Source organism: Pseudozyma flocculosa, assembly GCF_000417875.1.
Source record: "Pseudozyma flocculosa PF-1 unplaced genomic scaffold scaffold00007, whole genome shotgun sequence".
Classification (NCBI taxonomy): Eukaryota; Fungi; Basidiomycota; class Ustilaginomycetes; order Ustilaginales; family Ustilaginaceae; genus Pseudozyma; species Pseudozyma flocculosa.
Window position 1 is genome coordinate 737,593 of NW_006920875.1, and position 10,980 is coordinate 748,572.

General features: G+C 64.7%; 3 protein-coding genes across 3 annotated transcripts; all 3 read right to left on the minus strand.

Moving 5' to 3' along the window:
* Positions 1-1,401: 1,401 nt before the first annotated feature.
* On the minus strand, positions 1,402-3,041 carry PFL1_02646 (beta-tubulin; the record flags this gene model as incomplete). Its single annotated transcript, XM_007880160.1, has 3 exons — positions 1,402-2,423; positions 2,616-2,927; positions 3,029-3,041. 3 exons carry the CDS (start codon positions 3,039-3,041, stop codon positions 1,402-1,404), a joined length of 1,347 nt encoding a protein of 448 aa, XP_007878351.1.
* Positions 3,042-5,413: 2,372 nt separating this feature from the next.
* On the minus strand, positions 5,414-6,717 carry PFL1_02647 (uncharacterized protein; the record flags this gene model as incomplete). Its single annotated transcript, XM_007880161.1, has 5 exons — positions 5,414-5,450; positions 5,541-5,731; positions 5,833-6,028; positions 6,092-6,307; positions 6,398-6,717. The coding sequence occupies 5 exons, from the start codon at positions 6,715-6,717 to the stop codon at positions 5,414-5,416; spliced, it is 960 nt and encodes a 319-aa protein (XP_007878352.1).
* A 1,500-nt stretch (positions 6,718-8,217) lies between these two features.
* On the minus strand, positions 8,218-9,336 carry PFL1_02648 (uncharacterized protein; the record flags this gene model as incomplete). The annotated part of the gene is made up of 4 exons (XM_007880162.1): positions 8,218-8,394; positions 8,495-8,702; positions 8,769-8,945; positions 9,029-9,336. 4 exons carry the CDS (start codon positions 9,334-9,336, stop codon positions 8,218-8,220), a joined length of 870 nt encoding a protein of 289 aa, XP_007878353.1.
* Between the last annotated feature and the right edge of the window lie 1,644 nt (positions 9,337-10,980).

Consider the following 10,980-nt stretch of genomic DNA (forward strand, 5'->3'; position numbering starts at 1 on the left):
CGTCGCTGGCCAAGCTCTGCGCAGGGCCTGGCAGGGCAGAGGGTGGAGCTGGCCATTGCGGAGGCCGGACGGAGCGAGCGGCCAGACGACACCTGCAACGCAGCCCCACAGCGATCGCTGGCTAGCCGTTTGGCTGGGCTGGCTGGGCTGGAGATGCACGAGTGCGGTCGGACGGTCCGAAACCCCAAGCCAGAAGGTTCCCTTGGCTAGCCTGCTGCCAGCCCAGCGCCAGCCCAGGCGGCCTCATCCGCTCGGGTCAAAGGGGAAAGCGAGCATGGGCGAGGGCGCTCTCGAACATCTGGCCATTCGCAGCTTGCACCGCTGGCCGCTCGGCCTGTCTCGTTTGGCCGTGGTCGTCGTGGGAAGCCGACGAACGAACCACGGTCTCGGAAGGATCCCGACCCAGCGCAGATCGAGTCGCGGCGGCAGGCTCAGGCTGCGGGTCCTGACCAGCGGAAGAGCGGCAGCGTGCAGCGGGCAGGCCGCAAACAGGCCAGGCCAGGAGCCTGGCAGCACGAGCCAACGAGCGGATGCGGGGGTTGGGTCGAGTCGGGCTGGGCGGAGAGTGTGGGGCGAGGCCAGGCAGGCCGTCCCCTCGCTTGGCCGGCGTGCCTTCCGAGACCTCGACGGCTCGCCCCGCGACCCGCGCGTGAATCGGTGGGCCTAGCTGCGCATCTCGTCGTCGTCGGCGGCGGCCGCCGAAAGATCCAGCTAAGGGGGCGCTGGCCGGGCGGTCCACCATCGGCCCGTCGTCCGCCCATGGCACTGACAAGTTGGAGACTCGACGGCTGGGGGTGGGTATGAACACGGTCGCGATCTCTGATTCGCCTCTTGTGTGGCCGCCGAGTCTTCCGCCCGGACCCCGCCACGTCTCTACGACCCAAGAAGGCGGAGACGGGGGCGGAGGCGCGGGGGCGAGCAAAAGAGGGGCGCGACGACGAGCGCGCGCGCTCTCCCGATGGCAAAAAGACGTGCGACACGGAACCAAGCCCTAACAATGACGGAGCGAAACAAGGCGAAAGCGAAGTCGAGAAAGGGGAAGAAGAGAAGGGATTCTCGGAATGGTATCGAGCGCCTGGAAGGAGGATGTCAGAAGTCGAAGAGAAAGGGGAAGCGGGTTTGAATGGTAGGGACGGCGAGGGCTTCTTTTCCATTTCTCATCAGCAGCGGCGGCGGGGGCGGCTGGGCAAGGCTCCTTCGTTCGGACGGCGCGAGGGAGCAAGGGGACAGCAGGGCTGGAACAACGACGAGCCTACTCGGCGCGCCACCTCTTCTGTTGCTGCCGCCCACGGCCGACTTCCCCTCTGGATCGACGCCTCGACCCGCACGGCTGACAGGCTGGCTGGCGGCCTTGCGGGTGTCTGCCGGTGCGCGCGGCCCGCCCGGGTGCGGATGGCGCGTCTACTCCTGGATGAGCTCCTCCTCCTCGACGTACTCCTCCTCGAGCTCCTCGTCGAGGGCCGAGGCGTCCTGGTACTGCTGGTACTCGGCGATGAGGTCCTGCAGGTTGGACTCGGCCTCGGTAAACTCCATCTCGTCCATGCCCTCGCCCGTGTACCAGTGCATGAAGGCCTTGCGCTTGAACATGGCCGAGAACTGCTCGGCGATGCGCTTGAAGACGTCCTGGATGGCCGTCGAGTTGCCGACAAAGGTGACCGACATCTTGAGGCCGCGCGGCGGGATGTCGCACTGGGCCGTCTGGACGTTGTTGGGGATCCACTCGACAAACTGGGTCGAGTGCTTCTGCTGGAAGTTCTGCATCTGGTCCTCGACGTCCTTCATCGACACCTTGCCGCGGAAGTAGGCGGCGCAGGTGAGGTAGCGGCCCAGGCGGGCGTCGCACGCCGTCATCATGTTCTTGCTGTCAAACGCCTGCTGGGTGATCTCGGGGATCGTCACGGCGCGGTACGACTGCGAGCCGCGCGCCGTCAGCGGCGAGAAGCCGACCATGAAGAAATGGAGACGCGGGAAGGGCACCATGTTGACGGCCAGCTTGCGCAGGTCCGAGTTGAGCTGGCCGGGGAAGCGCAGGCAGGTCGTGACACCCGACATGACGAGCGACACGAGGTGGTTGAGGTCGCCGTACGTGGGCGCGTTGAGCTTGAGCGTCTTGAAGCAGATGTTGTAGAGGGCCTCGTTGTCGATGCAGAAGGTCTCGTCCGAGTTTTCGACGAGCTGGTGGACCGAGAGGGTGGCGTTGTAGGGCTCGACGACCGTGTCCGACACCTTGGGCGAGGGGAAGACGGAGAAGGTGGCCATCATGCGGTCCGGGTACTCCTCGCGGATCTTGGAGATCAGCAGGGTGCCCATGCCGGCGCCGGTACCACCGCCGAGCGAGTGGGTGATCTGGAAGCCCTGCAGCATGTCGCAGTTCTCGGCCTCCTTGCGGACGACGTCGAGGACGCTGTCGACCAGCTCGGCACCTGCGGTGGCGCGAGGCGCAGAATGGGGGAGGATGGTCGGGTCAGCATGTCGCGTCGCCTCTCTCGCCTCTCTCGCCCTCTCTCGCCCTCTCTCCCGTCCCTTCTCTCCGCTCCTGCACGCTCGTCTGATTCTGCCACGGCCCCAGCTCCATCTCCAAGCTAGGGCTGCAGCGCCACCGCCGTCCTACTCACCCTCAGTGTAATGACCCTTGGCCCAGTTGTTACCGGCGCCGCTCTGGCCAAAGACAAAGTTGTCGGGGCGGAAGAGGCCGCCGAGGGGTCCCGAGCGGGTCGAGTCCATGGTGCCGGGCTCGAGGTCGACCAGGACGGCACGGGGCACATACTTGTTGGCGGCGGCCTCGTTGAAGTAGACATTGATCCTGGCGAGCTGGTCGTCGGTGTTGCCGTGGTAGTTGCCGTTGCTGTCGATGCCGTGCTCGTCGGAGAGGACCTCCCAGAACTTGGTACCGACCTGGTTACCACACTGACCGGTCTGCAGGTGAACTGCGGGCGAGGTAGCGGCGTCAAAGGGAGCGAGCCAGTGTCAGCGCGCACGTCCGGCCATCCCTACAGTCCGCCTGGCAGATTTGATCCCGTCGACGCACCGATCTCTCTCATGTTGGCGGAAGTCGAAGGGGGGTTAGATTAGTCGGGAAGTAGTAGGGTTCTGAGCGCCACGGGATAGAGAGAGGGTGATAGGGATGGAGGTGGGGACGTGTCAGTTGGAGGCGCTTCTTTCGTCGACCAGAGGGGAACGGTGCGCCACAAAGGGCCTATCCCGCCGACGGACTGTGCCAGATGGACAGCGGCAGCAGACGGGATCAGGAGCCATCGCCCAGCGGGAAACGGCGGCTGACGTTGCACCAAGGCGTCGCTCTGGCTGGTCGCCGTTGTTCGCCTCGCCTGCGGATGGAAGCGCGCGGCGCCGCTGTCCACGACCGCCAGCCCCAGGTCGCCTCGAAGATCGCGACGAGACCTACCGGGAAGGTCGACGAGGTCGGAGGTCGTCGGTGGGTTGGGGTCTGGTGTCGGTTGGCGGTTGAAGGGGGTGTCGGTGTCGGCGGTGGTGGTGGCGTCGAGGGTCTAGGGTGGGGAATGGAGGAGAGGAGTGGATGAGGGGCAGGATGGTTGGGTGGCCGGGGCACGCACGCACGCAGAAGACTCTGTCCCTCTCTCTTGCTTGTGTGTCGGAGGGCGAGCGGGCGGGCGAGTGGGCGGGCGAGCGAGCGCAAACCGACAAACCAACACGCAGGCAGGCCTCTGGGCTGGCTGGCTGGCTGGCTGGCTGGCTCGGACGGTCGGTCGTCGCCCTGGCCCTGGCGCTTGCCCTGGGCTCGGGCCTGCTGGCCGTGGCTGCCAGGCCTGCCTGGCCTGCCCATTTTTTCAGGCCACCGTCGTCGCCGCCGCTGCTCAGAGCCAGGCACTCGGGAGGTGCGTGCGTGCGTGCGTGCGTGCGTGCGTGCGTGCGGTGGGTGTGCGCGCGCGCTCGGGGCCACGCCAGGGCAGGTGGGCAGGCGCAAACCCCAGAGGGCGAGCCCAGGTGAGGGCCGAAAAAGTGTTGGTCTGGAATGTGGATGCCTGGATTTTTGAATTCGGCCAGCCGTCCCTGGCAGAGCAGGCAGGGATTCAATACAGCTTCCGACGCAATTCTGTATTCGCTCGCCAGTAATCCGTAATGGAGCGCTGAGAGGCCGGTGTGGGTGTTGCTCTTTCCCGCGGCCAGAAAATTCTGCAGAACACAAGAAGGGGGGCAGGCAGGCAGGCAGAGGGCCAGAGAGGCTCGACCGACCAAACGACGGCGACCAGCCAGCCGGCTGGCCAGCCTCGAATCCAAAATTCAAGGCCCGCCCTCCTCCCTCCTTGGCTCGAGCGTCGGCCAGACCGAGCGAGGGCGCGCGGCCTCGATGCCCGGTCCTCCTCGCTTCAAGATCACAAAAGTGCAGCGCAGCCACGCCCCGCTTCGATGAAATCACACAGGCGCAGGGCAGAGAACAACAGGCAGGCCGGCAGGCAGGCTGGGGGTCGGCCCACTCGAGCGTGACGCGACGCGCGTCGTCGTCGGCGGGACTCGGATCCGCCCCGAGGCCGCTCTCGCCTTGGCCTGCCAGGCATCGTCGCGCGAGCTCGATTCTCTGTCCTCTTCGATCCGAGACTTCGTCGTGAGCATGGCGTCAGAGGTGGGCAGTGCATGCCATCGATGGTCCAACAAGAGCGGGGCCAGCAGCCGCCTCGAGCTCGACGACGTGGACACGTCAGCTGCATGCACGCCGGGCGCAGATGTGGTCAGACCAAGTCGAGGGATGGGTTTGCGAATGACGGCAGGAGGTTGAGCGGCCCGAGTGGCGCTGTCGGAGCTCATGACTCCCCTCGGAGCGGCCGCCTGTCGGCGAGGACGCTGGTCTTGGAGACGTTCGTGGCATGGCGGCTCGGTTGATGGCAAGGCAGCATAGGGGGAGCGGCGAGACGCGGTCAGGCGCTCGACCCGAATGCATCCGCCGTCGAAGCGGCGCCTCAGTACTCGACTTCAACATCAGCCCGTCTCTATCAGGCAGGAGCGCGGGCTGATACTCGGTACTTCTTGGAGACGTCCGACGAGCTGGGGCTGAACGACAGACACCAACACGCTTCTTCGTGCTCGTGCCTCTCGCGCAGGATCCCGGCTCGAGAAGCGGGCGGCACGAGCATCGGTTTGATTGCAAGCTGCGATTCGGAGAGGCGATGAGTGAGATGCTTGCGCTGAGCACCAGATGTGCGGACCGGGATGATGCGTGCGCGTCGTCTGCTATGGCTTCGACGGGATTGGCCATGTTGGCTGCTCCGGCGGGGCTGCCGTGAGCGTTTGCCGTCCTGAAATAAGACTTGCGGACGAGGGACTGTTGCGCCACCGACGACGGGCTGCTTGCTGTGCTTGATGCGCCGCGATGAGGATAGGCTTGCGTACCTCCCCCGTCCTGACGGCGTCGTGAGCTCCGACACGCTACGGCAGGTGGCTAGTCGAGGGAAGACTCGACGTCGTCGGTGCGCTCGCTGCGGCGGAGAGGAAGCATGGTGTCGGCGGCTCAGTCCTCTCATGTCTGCCATCGCAGCCCCATCCATCCCTGCGTCCACTCGACTTACGCCCGTTCGGGATCGAGCTTGACCCTCTTTGGCGAGTTGGGCTTGTCCGTCGGTCCGCTACGGCTCGGACCGGCCTGCGGCTCTTCGTCGCTGTCGAGGGTGAGGTCGATGGGTCCAGTGTCGCCGCTGATGTCGATCGACTTCTCGCGCTTGACCTGGGTCAGCTGCCTTTCCAGGTCCGCCACCCTCCTCTGCATTCGAGACATGAGAGAAAGGCGAGCGGGCTGCGGCGTCAGACATCGCCACCGGCCCAATCTTGCTTTGAGTGATACCGGAGAGATAGGATCCTCACCCGCAGCTCCTCGTTGGACTCTTCAGCCGGCACACCGCCCCCTTCAATGGCCTCGTCAACGGCTGCCGAGGGCACGACGTCCATGGCCTCGAGGACGCTCCTGGATGCGTACGAATAGATGAACGTGGCGATGGGGTCGTTGCCGACGAGATCACAGGTGGTGGAGCGACGGGTTGCAGGCTTTGCCTCTCCAAGGCTGCAGTCCACCACGCGGTCAGCCAGAGTTCGAGCAAGATGATCGGTCTCGGTGGACACTTACCTGATGCGATGGGTCAGTGGCACGCCACCCTCGAGCTTCCTCTGCTTGAGTGCCTCGTCGCCCACGTTGGCTTCCTCGAAGCCAAAGCCGCCGCCACAGTCAGGCTTCTTCCTGATCTTCCTGGCATGCCACACGCGGATTTCGATGGTGCCGGCTTGCTCGACGCTATCGCCCTCTCCAGCAGCGTCCTGCTCGGAAGCGCCGATGCGCAAGAACCTGGGCCCTCGGACAGCGAGTTGCCCTACAGGTCAGAATGGCAAGGCATCCACCTCCAGTCATGAGTGGCTCGTCCGAACCAGCACTCACTTCAGCGGCGCGACTTCTTCAGAGGACAGTGTCACGGAGCTGTAGCGCACTTCGGGACGTTCCTTCGACCAGGTCATGCCCCTTTTGACTTCCTGTCCATCGAGGGTCAATTTGACGCGAAAGTCCCTGCGGCCCTCCGGGGTGTCGTCTCGCTCGAGCTTGATCTGGAACTGTGCGTCGTCCACGGAGCAGATGTACGCCGAGCCGCACGACTCGACCTCGTCCACCTCGACCTCGAACTCCTCGAGCGTCTTCTCCTCCTCCTCTTCTTCGCCGTCCTTGCAGAGTTCGATGCTGATCTTGACTCCGGCCAGCTGCATGGTGGGCAGGTCGTCCTAGATGGCGATGCTCGGTGGCTGTAGCTGTTGCGCCGTGAGCGGCGTGAAGGCTGACGAGGGTTGACCGCGCCCAGGCGGTATGGGGCTAGAGGGTGTCGAAAGGGGATGAATGCCGGGACGATGGTGGCGGCAGGGAAGGAGCCACGAATCGAGCTAGCCTCGGCCTCTGCTTCAGCCTGGCTCCGCTGCGCCGCGGGACGCGTCAAGGCCCTGGTTCAGGCGTGAAAATCGAGGCTGGCTGGGCGCACGGTCCTCTGGACCTCGTCCGGTCAGCCGCCGAGCTTGGCCTGCCCCGGCTCTGGCCCAGCCTCTGCGCTGCCAGCTCCTGGCCTTTCGAACAGCCTGCTCGACGCCCCGTATGTGCCGCGTCTCGGTCCAGCCCGGCCGCCTGGAAAGGCAAGCAGCCTGTCGCTTCGGTATCGGCCCGATCCCGTCGTCACACGGCGTGATGCGTCCTCGTGCCTCTGCCGCATCTTCTCGACCTCTGCTGCAGCCTCGTTGCATCAGCCCTCTGATCGCACCAGACAAAGCAGGCAGGCGAGAGTGTGGTAGCGTCCCCTCGCAGCATGGCGAGGAGAGGCGAGCCACAGAGCGCGGTGGCGAAGTCGGGCTTGCGTCCGGAGACCTCGCAAGCCCGCGACATGGTCGCAGCGGCTCGATGGCTCCTCGCGCCCGATATCTGCGAGCCCGAGGGAGGTCTGAACGACGAGGTGGGATCGGGATGAGGTCGGAGAACCACGTCGTCACTGCTGCTGGTCTGCCCTGTGGCGGTGCCGCCTCCCGTCCGTCGCCCCTGCCCGATATCCACGCAAGACCAGGCGGGGCCCGTCTCGCTGCGCTCCATCCTGGCCTGATTACGCTGCTGCTACGGTGGCGGACCCTTCGTGTCGCTACGCGGCGTGCCTGCGTCTCGACCCAGGGGATGGCCGTGGCCGCTCTCCTCACACGACGCAACGATGCTGTTCCTCGGCTCTGCATGCGAGCGGTGTGTCGCCGGAGGACGCGACGAGCCGTACCATCAAGCGCAAGCGGACGAGGAGCGATCCTCTCTGTCATGGCCCCTGCACGCCTCCCCTGCACAGCACAACGTGAGAGACGCGCTCTGGATCGATTGCAGCGGCAGTCGAATAATCATCGTGTCTGATCGGAGGGGACCTCAGGGCGCCTCGAGCTTGGCGGCTGCTGACGGTGTCTTGCTTGTTTGTATCTTGGCGTCGGAACGGTGCTGGTGTGGATTTAGAAGGAGCCGATGCGGACGCTTAAGGATCCGTCCTGTCCTATACGCCGGGGTGGGCTGTCAAAGTCTGGGATTGGTGGACGACGTCGCCTGAGGATGTTGGGAGCGGCCACTATGCTTGTCCAGCTTCAGAGGATTGGGACACCGCTGCATCCGCTGGCTGCTCAAGCAGGTTCGAGCGAGTCGGGAGAGATGAGCGAGTCATCTGGGGCATCGGAAGCTGAGCCTTCCCCGACTCACCTTTCTCACAGGTCGAGCTTGACCCAGTCGATGCCGTCGGCGCTGCTGCTGCTCGGAGCGGCATCGGCGCCCTTGTCCTTTTTGAAGTTCGGAATGGCAGGGATCGGACCGAACTTGCTGGCATCGGCAGCCTTGTCTCGCTGCATCTGCGCCAGCTGCTTCTCGAGGCTGGCCACCTTGCGCTGTACCGCAGGCACGTCGCAAAGGAGAGCGCCTTGAGCTCGTCAGCATTGTCGCATGATTGGGCTGCGCCGATCTGTCTAGACGAGCAGATCGCCTCACCTTGAGGTCATCGACAGACTTGCTTTTCTGCGCCTGCTCCTTCTGCAAAGCGCCGGCCTTGAGGGCTTCATAGGCCAGTGCTGCAGCCGTCGGGGCCTTGCGAGGGCCGTAGGTGTACGTGAACTCCGCGAGAAACTCGTAGTGGCCGCAGAACACCGTGTCGTAAAGGTATGTCGGGCCCTCTTCGGGCGTCCACTCCTCCCCGAGGCTGCGGATAGCACCCAGTCAGCGGCAAGCCCCACTGAACCTGCAACGGCAGTCCGGAGCGACTCACCCGATCTTGTGCGTGAAAGGCAGCCTCTTGCGCTTGGCCGGGATGAAGGAAAAGCCCGGGAGAGCCGGGTGCTCGCGAATGTTCTCGACATGGTAGACCAGGATCTCGATGGTGTTGCCTTCCTCCCTCTGGCTGTTCTGGATCGTCTCCTCCTTGGAGAGCCCGACGGGCAGGAAGCTAGTGTAGGCGAGATGGAAAACAAGATCGCTGCTGGTTTCAGCCTAGCACCAGCGGACGAACGTGAGTGAAGGACCACCTACACCATAGACGCCATCTTGTCGGGCGACACCCTGACGCCGCGAATGGTCAGCACGCGCTCGTTGCTCCTCCAGAGCGTCTCCGATCGGACCTCCTTGTCATCCAGCTTGAGCCGGACGGCGAAGTCCTTGGCGCTGCTCGGTCCGGCGCCGCGGTCAAGCTTGATCTGGAAGGGCACGCTTCTCACAGAGCAGATGCGAGCAAAAGCGCACACCTGTTCCTCGTTCTCCGTCACAAGAGACTCCTCGAGGGTCTCCTTGCCGTTCTTGGTGAGCAGCTCGATGCTCGTGGTGATACCGGCGAGGTGCATCGTGCCGTGCCGCCTCGGATGGTGATGGTGTTGGGCAGAGATCGTCGACTGGGCCAGATTGTATGCGCCGTGGACAGCGCCACGGAGGGAAGGGCAAGGCTGCTGGCGATGCCAGGACGCAAGGGTGGCGGGTTCCTGTGTGTCTTGGCGAGGTCAATGTGCCGGTGGTGACGAAGGTGGTGGCCGAGATGGTCGAAGCTTGCTCGAGTGGCTGGGTCTGTGTGCCGGAAGGTGGTGGCAGGAGGGAAGGCCAGGTTCAGCCCCAAAAATAGAGAGCGGAAGCGGGCCTGCCCCGCCGTGAGCCCAGCCTACCTGCGCCTGCCTGCTCTGCCTGCTTCAGAGACGGCCGCTGCTGCATGTGCGCCCGCCGCAAGACAGGGAAAGCGGGCGTCCAGGCCCAGTCTGTGCTCGCCCTCGCCGCGGCCGCCCACGCATGTGTCTCGATCGATGCGGGCTCGTCGCCCTTCTCTCTGGGCCAATCTCGACCTGTATGCTGCTACAAGTTTGTCGATGCCATCCCTGTGGATGTCTTTGCGAGTGCTCCTTGATTTCAGCCTAGTCGGTCAGGAGTCGTCGCCGGTGAGGTCAACCAGGTTGCTCGGGTCGTACCCCTCGTCGCCACACCCGCGCTTGATACGGCCGAGCCTCCCCTCGGCCGCGACGATGTCACTACACTCTGTTTGTTGCGAGGAGGCGGAGCGAGGCGGGAGGGAGCAGAGGATGAGCATGCGGTCTCACAGCGGTCCCGCCGCAAGCTTCATATTCGTTGCGTGCCCGCCTCACCTTGATGCCTTCTTCGCCGTCGTCATGGAGACCCTGCTGTTCGGCCGGCTCGGGCGGTGCAGCCAGCTCACTTTGGTCGATTTCTTGGGGACGAGGCAGGCCACCGCCGGCGTCGAGGCCCGTTCTTGAGGCGAAGGCAAGGGCGCAAACTGCGATGGGCCTGGAGATGGCTGCGCGCGAGTCGCGAGCCTCTTCGATCGGCGGCCTCTTGTGTGCTGAGACTGTGGTGGCGGGACTGTCCGAATGGAAGCCAGGCTTGGGCTGGGATCGCAGACGCGCGTAGAAAGGGGATGGAGCTGCTCATCCGATGCGGCTGCACAGCGGGTTGCCGTCGTCTTTGAGCTGCTCTGGAGCTGGTCGTAGTCGAGCTGAACCTGCTTGAGGACGTCGTCCTCAATCGGCTCTACCGCCCTAGCCCTCTTGGCCGGCTAGACCCTCTGCGTCGACCTTTGCGGACCCCCGAAAGGTCGGCATAGCCGCTGCTGGACGGCTGAGTGTTGCCAGCCGGGTTGAATCCGCAGACGACGACGAGATGAGCCAGTCGGAACGCATCCGCGGCAGCAGACAGAGCTCTTGAATCCTGGGATCGGCAACTCTCCGGAGCGGCGCCTTGTGCGTGCTCCTCACCCAAACCTTTGGGATGTTGGGGCAGCTCTCGTCAACACCCCAGCCGAAGCCAAGGACTGAGCCGCCGTCTTGTTCAGGAGGATGCTAGGCCAGGTTGATGCTTGGAGAGCCTCGATGCAAGGCTCAGGGGGTGCCTGCTTGCCCATGTGGGCAAAAGTGGGCCGTCGAGTGGTTGCTGCTGGGCGAGCGACGTGTTGGCGGACGTCTGCCACGCGATTCCCGGACCGACTCCAC